The 17,084-nt window shown below is 34.5% G+C and overlaps 2 protein-coding genes across 3 annotated transcripts in view; both read left to right on the top strand.

Annotated features, from left to right (window-relative positions):
* Positions 1–1,213: 1,213 nt before the first annotated feature.
* Positions 1,214–4,905, top strand: LOC131993781 (oocyte zinc finger protein XlCOF6-like). Of its 2 annotated transcripts, XM_059359810.1 has the most exons (6): positions 1,214–1,447; positions 2,185–2,322; positions 2,428–2,479; positions 3,281–3,339; positions 3,412–3,481; positions 3,549–4,905. In XM_059359810.1, exons 1-6 carry the CDS (start codon positions 1,319–1,321, stop codon positions 4,700–4,702), a joined length of 1,602 nt encoding a protein of 533 aa, XP_059215793.1. In that variant the 5' UTR covers positions 1,214–1,318; the 3' UTR covers positions 4,703–4,905. The 2 variants fall into 2 exon arrangements, with proteins under 2 accessions (XP_059215793.1, XP_059215794.1); XM_059359811.1 differs by lacking the exon at positions 2,428–2,479 and having other exon boundaries at positions 2,185–2,351; positions 3,249–3,339.
* Positions 4,906–8,754: 3,849 nt separating this feature from the next.
* Positions 8,755–17,084, top strand: part of acss1 (acyl-CoA synthetase short chain family member 1) — a 19,668-nt gene continuing 11,338 nt past the window's right edge. The window contains exons 1-5 of the mRNA XM_059359808.1: positions 8,755–9,156; positions 12,808–12,904; positions 14,321–14,520; positions 16,801–16,976; positions 17,051–17,084. The exon at positions 17,051–17,084 is cut by the window's right edge and continues 119 nt beyond it. Of these exons, the coding sequence (XP_059215791.1) occupies positions 8,856–9,156; positions 12,808–12,904; positions 14,321–14,520; positions 16,801–16,976; positions 17,051–17,084 (808 nt within the window). The 5' untranslated portion in view covers positions 8,755–8,855. The remainder of the gene's footprint in view (positions 9,157–12,807; positions 12,905–14,320; positions 14,521–16,800; positions 16,977–17,050) is intronic.

Here is a 17,084-nt window from a genome sequence, read left to right as displayed (position 1 = left end):
CACAGAAATCTATTTTTCATTCATAATTAAACTTTAAATAATAATTTAAAAAAAGATCACTATTACTTGCTTCCGTGATGTTAAATACATCTTTAAATCTAAAACATATTCTGATTTTTAATCATGTTGAACATTTTATTTTATTTACATCAATCATTTTAATTTTAATCAAAATATAATATTTACAGTGATTTAATGTCTGTCTGAATAATCAGTCAATAAGAAAAGAAAAATCACTTTTAATTGTTTTCTTACATTTTATTTGTTATTACTATTTAATGAATTATTTTTTCAGTATACATTAATTATTGATTATTCTGTTATACCTTATTTACTTCATTATTCACATAATATACACATCATATTATGTTATGTCATCATTCGATTCTGTTTCTGCATCATTCTTATATTTTCTGCTCTTTTCTTATTTAAGTGTTAAATATTACCACATTATTTATTTACTTCATTTTATTTATTTTTCTGCTGCAGATGAATAAAAACCCATCAAAATTATTTAGAAAAACAACAAATGAAGTCGTGCTCGTTACCTTTATTAACTTTATTAATGAATGTTTGGCCAAAATCATGTTTCTGTGAGTGTATCTATATTAAAATATTATTTTTTTTCTTTTGATTTGGAAAATGTGATTTAACTGAATTATGTGTTTTTACTTTAGAGGTTTTAAGCCAAACATTTTTTATAACTTAAGATATAAATAAATAATAAAGTTATACGTTTAAAGTTTTAATATAAAATTGGGAAAAGATGAAAACATGTTTTGTTTTTGTTTTTTTAAATTCACTGTCAAATTTAACAGTTTTATTCCTTTTCTTATTTATTTTTTGTTTAGTTTAAGAATCCTAATAATTATTTTTTACAAATCATAAAAATCCAGTGAAATTGGGGCAAAAATTGAATAGTTTTATATTTATGTATTTAAAAAGTACTTTATGGAATTAATATGTTTACAATAAATGAAATGTTGAAATAATTTTATCTCTTATCAATGTCAATGTTATTTAAATGTATGTATGTAATGTAAGAAAAATGTTGTTTCTTTAATCTTTAAATGAGTGTGTAAATGTTTCACAGCCTAGTTCGTTATTATAAAAAAGTGACTTTTGTTTATAAAATCTGAGAATGTATTATATATATATATATATATGGGATTTAATTTTTCTGTATTTTTTTCTGTTTTACTTTGGAGGGCGATAGAAGTTGGACGAGACAACTACGTCACTTCCTTTTTCCGCAGTAGCGTCACTAGCCGTTTCCTTGCTAAGCTAGCAGGCCGCTCAGTGCAGGAATTCTTAAAAGATGGCCGATTTAAACACTTTTAAAGACGAAGTCACGGTCGTCGTGAGACGCCTGGGCAGGACGCTGATGGCGGAGGTACTGAAGGCGGCGGGGGAAGTCTCTGTGACCGAACAAAGACCCGAAACAGAGGTAAGCTGCCTGCGGCTAACGGCGCTAACGGCTAACCTTAACGCTTTGGTTCACTTCCGGTGTGATGACGTTTTAATGGCGGAGCGAGTTAGGTTTTAATTTTTATTTATTTTTCTAAGAAAATTTGTTTTTAAAAAGTGTTGACTTTGATACACATTAAAAAAGGACTTTATCGCATTTTTTTCTGTTTCACCAAACTCCATTAATAAATCTTCTAATTTAAGACCTTTCAGCCCGTCAGCTGACCTGCTTTCACTGTTCACCAGAAAACGGCTCAGTTTAGACTTTAACTCTGAATATTTGGTTTAAAAGTTGTTTGGTGAATCCGACAGCGTGTAGAAAGCGACAGTAACTGATCCACTACAGTTCGGCTTCAGTTCATACTGCAGGGAGCAAAGTATTCACAGTATTCAAAGTATTCAAAGTATTCAGATACTTCACTGCAGTAGAAGTACTACCAAAATCACTCCACTACAAGTATGAAAGTATTATACAGCATCAGTAGTAGTAGTAATATTATAGGCAGAATTTACCTTAAATATTCAAAGTAAAGTCTGTAAGTGTTAGAAGCAGAAAAATTCAAACAAACACATTAAACAATCCTGAACAGCTTTAAATTGACAGATATCTGAATGGAGTTTCGTATGAGGGTTTTATTACTACACTATTATATACTAACCTATTATTTATATGTTAATATTTATAAGTTGGTTGATTTTTTAATTTTTTTTTTTCAGGAAAAACTCAGTAATCTGGTGGACAGTTTGTGTGTTGAAGCTGTTGATAAAATCCTGAAGATCCTTCAGATGGTTTCTGTGGATCCAGGTGAAGATCTGACAGATCCACCTGGAGACCTGACGGATCCACCTGGAGACCTGACGGATCCACCTGGAGATCTGACGGATCCACCTGGAGACCTGACGGATCCACCTGGAGACTTGATGGATCCACCTGGAGATCTGACGGATCCACCTGGAGACCTGATGGATCCACCTGGAGACCTGATGGATCAGGGTTTACCAAGACCAGGAGGTGAGCAGGTCTACTGGGATTCTAGAAGAACTTCAGTACTTTAGTTAGTTAGTTAGTTAGTTAGGTGGGTGATTCTCATGAAGCCAGTCTAAGTTCTGCCTGTGAAGATAATAAGGACATACTTTATTAAACTAAATATATTTCACTTTTATATGAATGAGTAATATAGCCATAATGAGGCACAATTCATTGTTTTGTGTTAAAATAATATTTTCTATATTTTTTAACCTATTTTTGATTCACAAATTCATTACCGTAATGTATCCAGATAAAAATGTCATGGTTCCCCCACACTTATATACAATAAATATTTAATAAACTTTACAAAAATAAATATACATTTGTTTAAAAATGTATAATTTAACAGAATATAATTAAACATAATGGTTTTTAACAATTTATAAAGAACAAAATCTGAATGAAAAGTGATGGGGAAAAATGGTTAAATGTTACGGTAATGATAGAATCGTTTGCATTAAAAATGTGTATATTTTAATAAAATACATTTTGGTGATACCTGCTACCCTTGAGCATATTTAAGTGCTTGCCAAGGGAAAAAAACCCTTTCATGAAGGTGTTTTTTTGTTAGTTAGTTAGTTAGTTGAGGTATCAAGAAAGATTCAACATGAATTAGAAGTTCTTGATAGAACATGTTTGAGTTGTTCTGATTGTGAGACTTTATATAAATATATATTTATAGGGATTTTATATATTAACAGTCTGTGAAGTTAATACTCCACGCCGCTGTGTAAGTGGTGTTTTGTTTTGGCGCCGGTGATGTCAGCGTGTTTCCTGCTGCAGGTGGAGGCGGCGGAGCGGAGCGCCCCCCCACAGGACAGACCTTCATCCTGGTGTACAGGGTCAGTGAGTGAACCAGCAGAGATACAGACACGACTCAGAACAAACTCACCAGCTCTGTTTCTGTCCTGCAGAGCGCCGCCGCCGCCGAGCGTCTGCTGCCGTCGCCGCAGGGCCCGGCTAATGCTAACGCTAACGCTAACGGTGAGTTCATGTTCCAACGTGTTCAGAAGATTCTGACAGTTACGTTAATGCGTCTGTTTTGTTGCAGCTGAGAATAAAACCGTCTCCGTGGACAACGAGCGTTCCGGCCCTCCGCAGGCTGAGGTCACCGACCACGAGTACGCTCAGCGCGCCTCATCGGCGGCGGGCGGAGTCTCTGCAGCCTGCGACAGGAAGCAGCGGTGCACTCGGAGGCCGCAGCGCGGCGGCAGCGATGTTAAAACAGAGACGACAGAGAGTTACTGCCGCTGTTCGCAGTGCGGGATGATGTTTCCAAACTCTCAGCGGCTCGCCGACCACCACGGGAAGTCTCACCCGGCGTGCTCGGTGTGCGGCGCCGTGTTCACGGGCATCCTGAGGCTGAACGAGCACGTGATGAAGGAGCACGGGCTGCTGCCGTACGGCTGCGACTTCTGCCCCAAGAGGTTCAACCACAAGTCCCACCGCGACCTGCACGTGAAGGCGCGGCACACGGGCGAGAAGACGTGTCACTGCGACGTGTGCGGCAAAGGTTACTCGTCCGTCAGCATGATGAAGACGCACCGCACCACGCACTTCGACAAGACCTTCACCTGCGACGTCTGCGGCAAGAGCTTCTTCCACGCCGGCCACCTGAAGCGCCACGCCGCCGTGCACCAGGCGGCACGCCCGTTCACGTGCTCCACCTGCGGGAAGGGCTTCAACCAGGCCGCCAACCTGCGCGCACACGAGGCCGCGCACGCCGGCGAGCGCCAGCTCTGCTCCGTCTGCGGCAAGAGCTACCGCTTCCTGAAGAACCACGTCATCAGCAAACACCCGCACGAGCCGCTCGCCGCCGAGCCGCCGGCCGGGGACGCCGCCGCCACCGCCGTCGTCTGCGAGGTGTGCGGCAAGAAGTTCCCCCACCGCTCGCTGCTCAGGAACCACCAGCGCAGCCACACGGGCGAGAAGCCGTTCGGCTGCGACGTCTGCGGGAAGAGCTTCCGCCTGCAGCAGCAGCTGAAGCATCACCGCTACACGCACAGCGGCGAGAAGCCGTACCGCTGCTCGCTCTGCAACAAGACCTTCTACCTGTCCACCAGCTTCCTGCGCCACCGCAGCATCCACAGCGGAGAGACACCCTACAGCTGCCTCGCCTGCGGGAAGAGCTTCCGCCTGCTCACCTTCCTGAAGGCTCACCTGCAGACCAAAGCTCACCTGAAGCAGACCGCCTCTGACCTCTGACCTCTGACCTCCGACTGACCCAGAGACACTGTGAAATGATGATGTTCAGACTGTGAAGAATAAAAGTAAATAACGTGACGCGACTGATGAGTCGGCGTTTTTGTCTGGTGTGTGTGACGGAACACTGATTTTGATTTTTTTTTAGTTTGGTTTCTAAAGTACAAATAAATGATGTGAGGACAATAAGTCGTCAATGGACCAATCACAGAGCTCCTCAGCTTCTCCTCAGCTTCTCCTCATGTTCTCCTCATGTTTTCCTCATGTTCTCCTCATGTTCTCCTCAGCTTCTCTTCATGTTCTCTTCATGTTCTCCTCATGTTCTCCTCATGTTCTCCTCAGCTTCTCTTCATGTTCTCTTCATGTTCTCCTCAGCTTCTCTTCATGTTCTCTTCATGTTCTCCTCAGCTTCTCTTCATGTTCTCTTCATGTTCTCCTCAGCTTCTCTTCATGTTCTCTTCATGTTCTCCTCAGCTTCTGTTCATGTTCTCTTCATGTTCTCCTCATGTTCTCCTCATGTTCTCCTCAGCTTCTCTTCAGGTTCTCTTCATGTTCTCCTCAGCTTCTCTTCATGTTCTCTTCATGTTCTCCTCAGCTTCTGTTCATGTTCTCTTCATGTTCTCCTCATGTTCTCCTCAGCTCACTGACAGCAGCTGGAACAGGGTTTTGTCGGTCACTACCAAACATTAAATCATTTTCAGAAATGTAACCCTTCATATAGTTTAATTATTTCATAATTTCTTCCAAAAAACAGGCATGTGTCCGGAGGGAGAATCTATTACGACATAATATATATATATATATATATATATATATATATATATATATATATATATATATATATATATATATGTATATCTGAGAATATATATTAAAACCTTCGGTTAAAACTTTCTCAGGTTTATATATATATATATGTATATATATAAACCTGAGAAAGGTTTATATATATATATATATGTATATATATATATAAACCTTTCTCAGGTTTATACTGTATATATATATATATATATAAACCTTTCTCAGGTTTATATATATATAAACCTTTCTCAGGTTTATATATATATAAACCTTTCTCAGGTTTATATATATATAAACCTTTCTCAGGTTTATATATATATATATATATATATATATAAACCTTTCTCAGGTTTATATATATATATATATAAACCTTTCTCAGGTTTATATATATATATATAATATATATATATAAACCTTTCTCAGGTTTATATATATATATTATATATAACCGAATATATTTAACCGAAGGTTTTAATATATATTCTCTTCACATTTATTCCTATTTATATTTATGAACATGTCATTATGTATTTGGAGCGTGTCAGACGCTATCTCTATAATATAACGCTATCACCTATAATATAATTTTTAAAAACTTTTACAGAACACAGGTATTCTCACCAGAACTAAACAATTTATCAGAACCTCAAACTGTCAAAACAGAAATATTTCTCAGATTTTTATGTTTCTGACGTTCTCTAACAGAAACGTGAGTGACGAACACTTCCACCAGGAAAAATAACCAAATCTGAGCTAAAAATAAATATCTGCCATCTCCATGTTACATTTAAATGTCCTGTCGGCTAAAAGGAGTGTTTTCATGAATGGAGTCTGGTTGAAGAGCTCAGAGGTAACATGAAGATATTATAAATATAATCAAGAGTTTAAAGACTCGACGTGTTTGTTTGTTAAAGTCATCAAGGTGATTAAATGTGGAACACAAAGGTGGATTAATGTTGCTCCTCTTTAATCTGCAGATTAATTATCATCCGAGCAGCAAAGTGGAATTATGAGCGATTAGTGTTTCTGCAGCAGATTACAGAGATGAGAGTCGGCCGGAGGTCAGAGGTCACGAGCCACAACAAGCCGTTTATTATCGTTTATTCATCTGAAACGTCTCAGAGGGAAACATTACAACGCGGCCACAACAATATATAATAATGTATCATAAATACATATGTGTTTCTCAAAAAATATATTAAATTTTTTTTTTTTTTAATTTAAAGAAATGACAATAAAATATAACGACAATAAAACAGAAAATAAACACACAAAATATTTATTTTCCAAAAACTAAAAATGTTTATATAAAAAAAAATTATAATAAAAAAATAAAAATATATAATTTTTTTTTTAAAGAAATTAAAATCTAAATTAAACAATACAAATATTGAAAAAAGGGTAAAATTATAATGAGACAAAGAAATAAAACATTCAAGCAAGGGAAAATAAATACACAAAAATATTTATTTTCCAAAAACTAAAGATGTTTATATAAAAAATTATAATAAAAAAATATAATTTGTTTTTTCAGAAAGTAAAATCTAAATTGAATAATACAAATATTGAAAAAAAAACATAAAATTATAATAAGACAAATAAATAAAACATTCAAGCAATAAATAAATAAATATATTTGTATAAGTTCCGGTCTCCTCTGAAAGCTCTGAAATATGATTTATTATAATAATATTATTATAGAAAGGAGAGATCTTTAATGTGCTGATGTAAGAAACTTTTCTTCTGTCTGCAGAATATAAATATAACTTTAATGATGTTTAGTTAAACAGATATTTTCCTGTTTATTATGTGTATTTTTTAAGAAATGATCTGTGAAATAAGTTTGTTTGTTTTCTGTTGCAGGTTTTTATCAGTTTATTCAATAAAGTTTACATTTATTAAATGTTTCATCAGGACAGAAAACGTGATATAAAAATGAGTTTGAACCTTCAGAAGCACAAATAGTCATGAATCTGTATGTAAATATAATAAATATTATAATAAAGCACATTCTGTGTGTTTAATAACGTTTATTTGAACTGAAATGTGATCCGTTGCAGTTCCAGCTGCGGCCTGCAGGGGGCGGAGCTTCAATAACCTTTTATTTATTTATTCATAAATAACTTTATTTATTTATTAATGCCTTCCGACTCACGAGGCGGAACAATATAAAAATAATCAAATTTAATTAAATCAAATGAATGGAAGGGAGAAAAAAGAAAATTGTCAAGAAAATATAAAATATAATTTAAAATACTCTAATTATTCATTAATTAAAGATAATCAAATCAATACAAGTATTGAGAAAAGATTGTATAAAATAATCAGAAAAAAATTAAGTAATATATAAATAAATATATATCTTAAAATATTCAGGGTTTTTTTTAATCTAAAGTGTTTCTGTTATAAAAAACTACAGTAAAAAAGTTTATTTAAAGAAATAAAAGAATAATCAAATTAATACTAATTAAAAATATAAGTAATGAGACAAAATAATAAAATGTTGAAGCTATATATTATTTAAAAAAATACATATTTGTTTTTCAAAAAAATCCAAAGTGTTAAAAAAAATTTAGCTTATTGATTATTAAAGAAATTAAAATAAAATATGAATACAAACATTGAGGAAAGGTCATAAAATGTGAAATAAATAATAATAATAATAATAATAATAATGATAATGATAATAACACTTGTGATGATCAAATTATGTATAGTAAAATTATAAAAAAAAATAAAAAAAAATAAAGTAGAAATAAAAAATCCAAAGTGTTCAAAAAAATGTAGCTTATTAATTATTGAAGAAATTAAAATAAAATATGAATACAAACATTGAGGAAAGGTCATGAAATACAATAACAATAATAATAACAATAATAATAATAATAATACTTTTGATGATCAAATGAAAATTATGTATAATAAAATGTATATTTTTTAAATTAATAGAAAAAAAATTAGAAATAAAAAATCCAAAGTGTTAATAAAATTTCTCTTATTCATTGTTAAAAAAATTAAAATAAAATATGAATACAAACATTGAGGAAAGGTCATAAAATTAAAACATAATCGTAATGATAATTATAATAATACTTGTGATGATCAAATGAAAATGATGTATAGTAAAATATTTTAAAAATAATAATAGTAAAAAAAACGTAGAAATAATCTTAATAAAATTAGGATTTGAAGTAAAATAAATAAATAAATAAATGATTAAAACGTCACGGAGCGGCTCACCTGCTGCTATGACGTCACACAGGACTTTCACGTGCCCTCCTCCACACCTGCAGACACCTGAGACTCAGAGCTCGCGGGTCACTTTCGGTCCCGGCCTCAGAGGACCAGCATGGCCGCTCAGCGACTCTTTAGGACCCTGCTGAGCCGCAGCGGGACCGGACCGGGACCGGGACCGGCTGGACCCCGGCGCGCCTCCTCCTCCCTGCCGGCTCCGGGCACCTGGAGCTCCCGGCTGTCCCGGCTGCCGCACCGGGACCTGTACCGGCTGTCCGTCACGGATCCGGATCAGTTCTGGGGCTCCGCCGCCGCAGACCGGCTCCGCTGGGTGGAACCGTTCCACCGGGTCCGGGACTGCGAGCTCCGCAGCGGCAGGATCAGCTGGTTCCTGGGAGGGAAGCTCAACGTGTCCGGTGAGACCAATAATCCATAATCAATAATCCATAAACACACTCAGCTGTCCGGAAAAACTCCATAAAAACTATAATTATAATAATAATAATTATTATTATTATTATCTCCAAACTTTTAGTTCACTTTATCTGCATAATGATATCAATAATTATAATAATAACAATAATAATAACACCATATTAATAATAATGTAATAATAAAAAAATATTATTATTAATAATATAAATAATACTATAACATATTATTAATAATAACAATTATAAGTATTATAATTATTATCTCCAAACTTTTAATTCACTTTATCTCCATAATGATATCAACAATAATAATGATAATAATAATAATATAAAAATACATATAATAATTAATAATATAAATAATAATAACAACATAATACATATTATTATTATTATTATTATTAATAATAATAATAATAATAATAATAATAACAACTCCTGCTTGTGAACCTGTTTCAGTTTATTTGAAGGACAAAATCTTTCCTGGAAGTCCTTGAAAATATTCTTCAAGGTTGGAAATGTTATTAAAAAACTTTTTTGAACACTGATATATGTTATTATCTCATATATACATATACATATATATGTTGCAACCATATATATGAACATATAGAATGAATGTAATTATATATTTATATGTAGTAATAAGCTAAAACAAACAAAATGTTTATTAAGCAAAAAATAAATAATAAATACTTTTCAACTCTCCGACACAAATTTTAATGATATTTATCTGACATATATATATATATATATATGTATATATATATATATATATATATGTATATATATATATATATATATATATATACACATATATATTATTTCATACATGTATGTTTGATTTGTAGTTACACATTTATATTCAATTGAATGAAATACCCTGAATATTTAATATTTATATTTATATATATTATTATTAGTGTCGGCTGAAAGAAACAGGATGTTTATAATGCAACAACATATATTGAAATATTTGAAAGGTGAAATGTTCTGACGATATTTATGCTCATATATATATTATATACCTGTTTATGGAAACATATTGACAAAAATTCAGCTGATTTTTCTTAATATTTTCATATAATACATTATGTCCATAACAATATGTATATATTTTTATTATTATTTTTGTATTATTATTTATTATTCTATTAGATGTTTTCTATGTGAAACTAGAAGTCAAATATATTCCTGGTTACATATATATATATATATATATATATATATATATATATATATATATATATATATATATATATATATATATATATAAATAAATATATATATTTAGTATTTATTTTACATAAAATAAATTAAATCGAATGAATGGAAAGGGAAATAAAGAAAATATAAAATATAATTTAAAATACTCTAATTATTCCTTAATTAAAGATAATCAAATAAAAACAAATATTGAGGAAAATATAGTATAATATAATAAAAAATAAGTAATATATATCTATATATATATATCTATAAATAAATAAATAAATATTCTGCTTTTTAAATACATAGTGTTTCTGTTTCAAAAACTACAGTAAAAAAGTTTATTTAAATAAGTTAAATAAACTTTTTTACTTTTAATAAAATTATATATATATATATTAATAGTAGTAGTAGTAGCATTATGTATTTTACATAAATATATATATATATCTAAAATTATATATATATATATATCTGAAGATGTTTTGAACATTGGAGCTGTCTGACGCTCCTCGCTGTTCTTTGTCTCTATAATAAATCAAATAATCCAATAATAATCCAATAATATTCCAATAATCGCAGCTGGATGAGTCGTTACGTAAACAATCTGAGACACAAACAGGATCAACGAGTTATTTATTTATTTATATATTTATCTGAAATAATCAGAAGACAGTTATTGCTCATGATGATCTCTGTGTTCAACAGATAGAAGAGTTTGATTATTGATTATTAGTACCCTGCTGCTCCTCTGACTGTTCTATATATTCTAATATATTATTGGATTATTATTATCATTGATGCTTTTATGTCAGCAGTGAAAGATAAGACTTGTTTTATATATTTAATATCCTGTTATGAGCTTTAATAAATAAATAACAAGTCTAATCATTTTAAATTGATCATGTTTTTATGTTTAATCTCGACCTGAACAGGAACTAAAGCTGTCAGATAAATAAATGTAGAAGACGAAAATATAAAGTTACATCAAATGGAAATACTCAAGTAAAGTACAAGTACCTCAAAATCATACTTAAGTACAGTACTTCAGTAAATGTACTTAGTTACTTTCCATCACTGACACCAGAAAGCAGTTTTTCTTCCTCCTGAAGTTATTAATCAGGTGAAACATCTTCACTTTTATAAAACAATCTGATTTCATTCTTCATGTATTTATTGAACTGTTTATATTTAACAAGTTGTTGTTCAATTATTGTTGTTATTTATTGTTTTTTGTTAATTTGACTCTGACACTGTGAGATGATATGAAAGGCTCCTATTAATAAAAAATAAAAATAAAATAAAGATAGTTTTATTTATCTGCAGGTGAAGCTCGATGTTAGACGACGCGGTGCGTTCAGGTTCCCACAAAAAAATATGTGATCGTGGAATCTGTGTGTGTGTGTGTATGTGTGTGTGTGTGTGTGTTTCTATGAGGGGTATTTTATGCCAGCAAACTATACTAAAACGCCTTAACCACGTCGCCTGCATAAAGATGATAAAAAGGCGTGGTACAGGCGAGTACACCAGATAATGAAGGGTAACAAGTGTCATGCCAGAATTCATATTTAATGATAGCAATTAAAATAATTCCAGCTACTAAAAAAAAAACCTCCTGACAGCTCTGTTGGGGTTCATCTGTAAGTTCTGTTTTCTTATAAACGATCCCGTATGAACCTATGAGAATGGGTGATTGTCATGAAGCCAGTCTAAGTTCTGTCTGTGAAGATTATAAGGACATACTTTATTCAACTAAATATATTTCACTTTTATATGAATGAGTAATATAGCCATGATGAGGCACAATTCATTGTTTTGTGTTAAAATAATAACAGTAATGAATTTGTGAATCAAAAATATGTTCAAAAATATAGAAAATATTATTTTAACACAAAACAATGAATTGTGCCTCATCATGGCTATATTACTCATTCATATAAAAGTGAAATATATTTAGTTTAATAAAGTATGTCCTTATAATCTTCACAGACAGAACTTAGACTGGCTTCATGAGAATCACCCAGTCTCATAGGTTCATACGGGATCGTTTATAAGATTGTTTCTGTCTCTATGTGGGTTTTGTGTGTGTGTGTGTGTGTGTGTGTGTGTGTGTGTGTGTGTGTGTTTCCGTGTGTGTGTGTGTCTGTGTGTTTCTGTGTGTGTGTGCGTTTCTGTGTGTGTGTTTCTGTGTGTGTGTTTGATTCTATGTGTGTGTATTTCTGTGTGTGTGTGTTTCTGTGTTAATGTGTGTGTTAATGTGTGTGTGTGTGTGTTTCTGTGTTAATGTGTGTGTTAATGTGTCTGTGTGTGTGTGTTTGTGTTTGTGTGTGTTAATGTGTGTGTGTGTGTGTGTGTTTCTGTGTGTGTGTGCGCGTCTGTGTGTGTTAATGTGTGTTAATGTGTGTGTGTGTGTGTGTGTCTCAGTGAACTGTCTGGACGTCCATGTGGAGACTCATCCGGACCGGGTGGCTCTGATCTGGGAACGGGACGAACCGGGGACCGAGGTGAAGGTCACCTACAGGTCTGAACACACACACACACACGCACGCACGCACGCACGCACGCACACACACACACACACACACACACACACACACAGGTGTACATGAGTACAGTAGAAGGTCGTGTTGTGTTTCTTTCTAAACTGGTGAAACGTTTCTGGACTTTGTGTTGAGTTAATGTTCCTCTGGCCTTTTATTATCTTATCGCCTTCTGTCAGCATCATAAATGTAAAGGAATGTATTTTGGTCGTATATTCAGCTCGTAACGATGAAGTCGGCGGTGTAATGAGTAACCACGGCGACAAGCTGTCAGTCACGTGACACACTATACACAAACACCTGCAGCAGGTGAATAGTAAGAGGTGTTTAAAGACTGAAGGCTTGTTTCATTAGAAAGTTCTCTGTCTGTCATGTGTTGTTGGTGACTATTAAATCTTTGTTGCAGAGTTCTTTTCTTTGGTTCACCACAGTTGGTTGGAGCGTTCAAAGCAGCAGAATACATGCAGCATACTTTTTTTTTGTAAATTTTATGGGGGTTATTTTTAGTCATTTTACACTTTTTTGGTGGTAATTTTACATCTTTTTTGATCATATTTTTTTGTCTGTTTCTGTCATTTTACGTATTTTTGGTCGCTTTACATAATTTTTGTTAATTTCACTTTTTTTGTTAATTTTATGTTTATTTGGAATTTTTATGGGGTTTTTTTATTTTATGGGGTTTTTTTGGTCATTTTACGTATTTTTGGTCGTTTTACATCTTTTTTGCTCATTTAGCTTTTTTGGGGGGAATTTACGTCCTTTTTTGGTCATTTAAGGTTTTTTCTGTCATGTTACGTTATTCATTTGACATGTTTTTGTTAACTTTTTTAGGTAATTCTACGTTGTTTTTACGCCTTTTTGGTCATTTTACGTCTTTTTTGTTAATTTTATGTATTTTTTTGTTAATTTTACTTTTTGGGGGTAATTTTACGTCTATTTTTTTTGGGCATTTTACTTTCTTTTTTCATTTATTTTCTTTTTTTGGTCATTTTATATATTTTTGGACGTTTTACATCTTTTTTGTTAATTTTACTTTTTTTTGTCATTTTACATATTTTGGGGTCGTTTTACATCTTTTTTGTGAATTTCACGTCCTTTTTTAGTTAATTATTTTTTTGAGGGGTCATTCTATATCTTTTCTTTTGGTCATTTTTCTTTTTTTGTTGTTGTCATTTTACTCCTTTTTTGGTCATTTTACCTATTTTGGGTTATTTTACATCTTATTTGTTAATTTTACGTCTGTCTTTGGTAGCTTTACGTCCAGGAGCAGAGTTCTCTTCTTGGTTTGATGGTTCACAGCAGCAGAAAGCAGACGACCATCAGACAAACAGCAGAGTTCATTTATTGGACAGACAGAAAAGAGTTTTCTGCTACTAACCAGCTCATCTGTCCGTCAGAGAGCTGCTGGAGACGACCTGCCGCCTCGCCAACGTCCTCAAGAGCCACGGCGTCCAGAAGGGGGACCGGGTGGCCGTCTACATGCCCGTGTCACCGCTGGCGGTGGCGGCCATGCTGGCGTGCGCCCGCATCGGCGCGGTGCACACGGTGGTGTTTGCCGGGTTCAGCTCGGAGGCTCTGGCAGGGAGGATCCAGGACGGTGAGTCTGTTAGCGTTAGCGACAGAGAGACAGAAACACCAGACGCTTTCTGTTCTGACTCCAACATATTTATTGGACTCATTCATGAACTGGGAGACGACTCGCACCTGAACCTCTCACAGTGATTTAACCCACCAAAAGAAGGTTTTCTTTTAAAAAAATCTCAAAGAATCCAGATCGCAGAAACAGTAAAAAAAACATTTTAAACTTTCCGACGGTCCTTGAACAGATCATCAGTTATAAAAAGTAAATGGTAAATGGAGTGCACTTATATAGCGCTTTACACTACACACTACTAGGGATGGGTACCTTTCACATTTGAACCGATACGGTACCGATACCCGGTACCTGGGAATTGGTACCGGTACTCAACGGTATAATAATCAAAATCAAAATCATTATATATATATATATATATATATATATATACACACATACATATATATATATATATATATATATATACACACATACATATATATATATATATATATATATATGTATATACTTGAACATATCATCAGTTATGAATGTTTCCGTTATAAAAAGTGACCAAAACTTTTGTTAAAATGTTGATATTAGTGTCAGAATCTCTTTATTCTCCATGTGTCATTTAAAATAAACCAGATCCTGTTAAAAACATTAAATTCTCCTCAGAGACACTGAAGACATGATTGATTCTGCTGAGACCAACGATCACGTCACTAATATTCACTGAGAATCTGTTTACACAGAGCAGAGAGGAGAGGACAGGAGAGGCTGTTTACACAGAGCAGAGAGGAGAGGACAGGAGAGGCTGTTTACACAGAGCTGAGAGGAGAGGACAGGAGAGGCTGTTTACACTCTTTCTCTGGAAGCATTTTATGAAATTAGGAACCACCAGACTCTATTTTTAGTTCCTGACCCACATACGAACCAACAGCTCACACACACAGGTGGTTTCCTCATCATGGAGATCATCAGTTCCCCCCTCCGTCCCTCCGTCTGTCCTCAGCTAACCTCTCCTCCTCCTCCAGGACCAATCCGCTTCAGATCACTTTGTCACATATCTGATGTGATTTAATGTGATTTACTGTGAATGAACGGATCTAAAAGATGCTGAAATAACTCCAACATGTTGCTGATGTGCAAAAAGTCTGAACTGATGCTTGTCAGGTCTGTCTGCAAGAACACAAGAACACTGCTGTTAAAATGATGGTTTTCTCAATGGAGTCTGCTGCAGCAGAGTGACGCTGTGTTTATGAGTTTATCATGCAGGTAGCTGTCGGTCAGTCTTTAATCTGCTCACTAATCGAAGCTCTGAATTAGTTTATAGACGTGACTGGACTTTCTGTTTCCGTATGAACTGCAGTAAACCTCTAGATGTGCACCGTTTGGTGGTAAAGTCTTTATTTGTCATGGCTCATTTATTGTCTTCAGGACAAGTTTGGCTCCAGATGTACTTATTGTGTGTCATAAAGCTCCCAGCATGCTCTGCTGCACACTGGAAATGTTCTGTTTGTGTTTGAAGGCAGAGACTGTTTCCAAAACACACACACACACACACACACACACACACACACACACACACACACACACACACACACACACACAGAGTCCTTGAGCTGCTCTTCTGACCTCCAGAGATAACAGCAACAACCTGAGAGCTGCAGCTCCACACCAGGAAATACATATTAATATTACACATTAATATCACACATTAATATCACACATTAATATTACACATTAATATCACAGTCAGCAGCTCCTCCCGATCCTCATGTTTCACTCTGACTCACTGGATCATTTAGAACAAAACACATAGAGAAACATAAAATCTGATTTTTTTACTCAGTGTATAATTTCAAATGTTGGTTCCAGATCAAATGAGGAGAACATCTAGTTCTATGTTTTATCCTAAATATATTTGACCTTATCTCCAGTCTTTCCTGTCCTCTCCTCTCTGCTCTGTGTAAACAGCCTCTCCTGTCCTCTCCTCTCAGCTCTGTGTAAACAGCCTCTCCTGTCCTCTCCTGAAAATACAATTTAAACAATAAAAAATAATGTTTTATAGCCAAATGTGTTAATGCCAAATGTATTGTTGTTATAACAAGTGTGTTGTAATAACAGGTGTGTGTTGTAATAACAGGTGTGTGTTGTAATAACAGGTGTGTGTTGTTATAACAGGTGTGTGTTGTAATAACAGGCGTGTGTTGTAATAACAGGTGTGTGTTGTTATAACAGGTGTGCGTTGTAATAACTGGTGTGTGTTGTTATAACAGGTGTGTGTTGTGTTCACAGCCCAGTGTAAAGCCGTGGTCACCTGTAATCAAGGTGTGCGCGGCGGCCGACTCATCGACCTGAAGGCGACAGTGGACGCAGCGGTGAAAAGCTGTCCGTCTGTCCAACACGTGTTCGTCTCTCAGAGGACAGAAAACCCCACTGTGATGGGACAGCTGGACGTCCCCCTGGAGGAGGTGAGACACCAGATCAATATACCTGATCAATACCTGTGATCAGCAGCAGTACAGTTACCTGTCCCACCTTACAGGTGATGTCCTCTCAGCCGCCCGTTTGTCCCCCGG

This window comes from Centropristis striata, chromosome 20, assembly GCF_030273125.1.
Source record: "Centropristis striata isolate RG_2023a ecotype Rhode Island chromosome 20, C.striata_1.0, whole genome shotgun sequence".
Taxonomy (NCBI): Eukaryota; Metazoa; Chordata; class Actinopteri; order Perciformes; family Serranidae; genus Centropristis; species Centropristis striata.
This window is presented reverse-complemented; position numbering and strand designations above follow the sequence as displayed.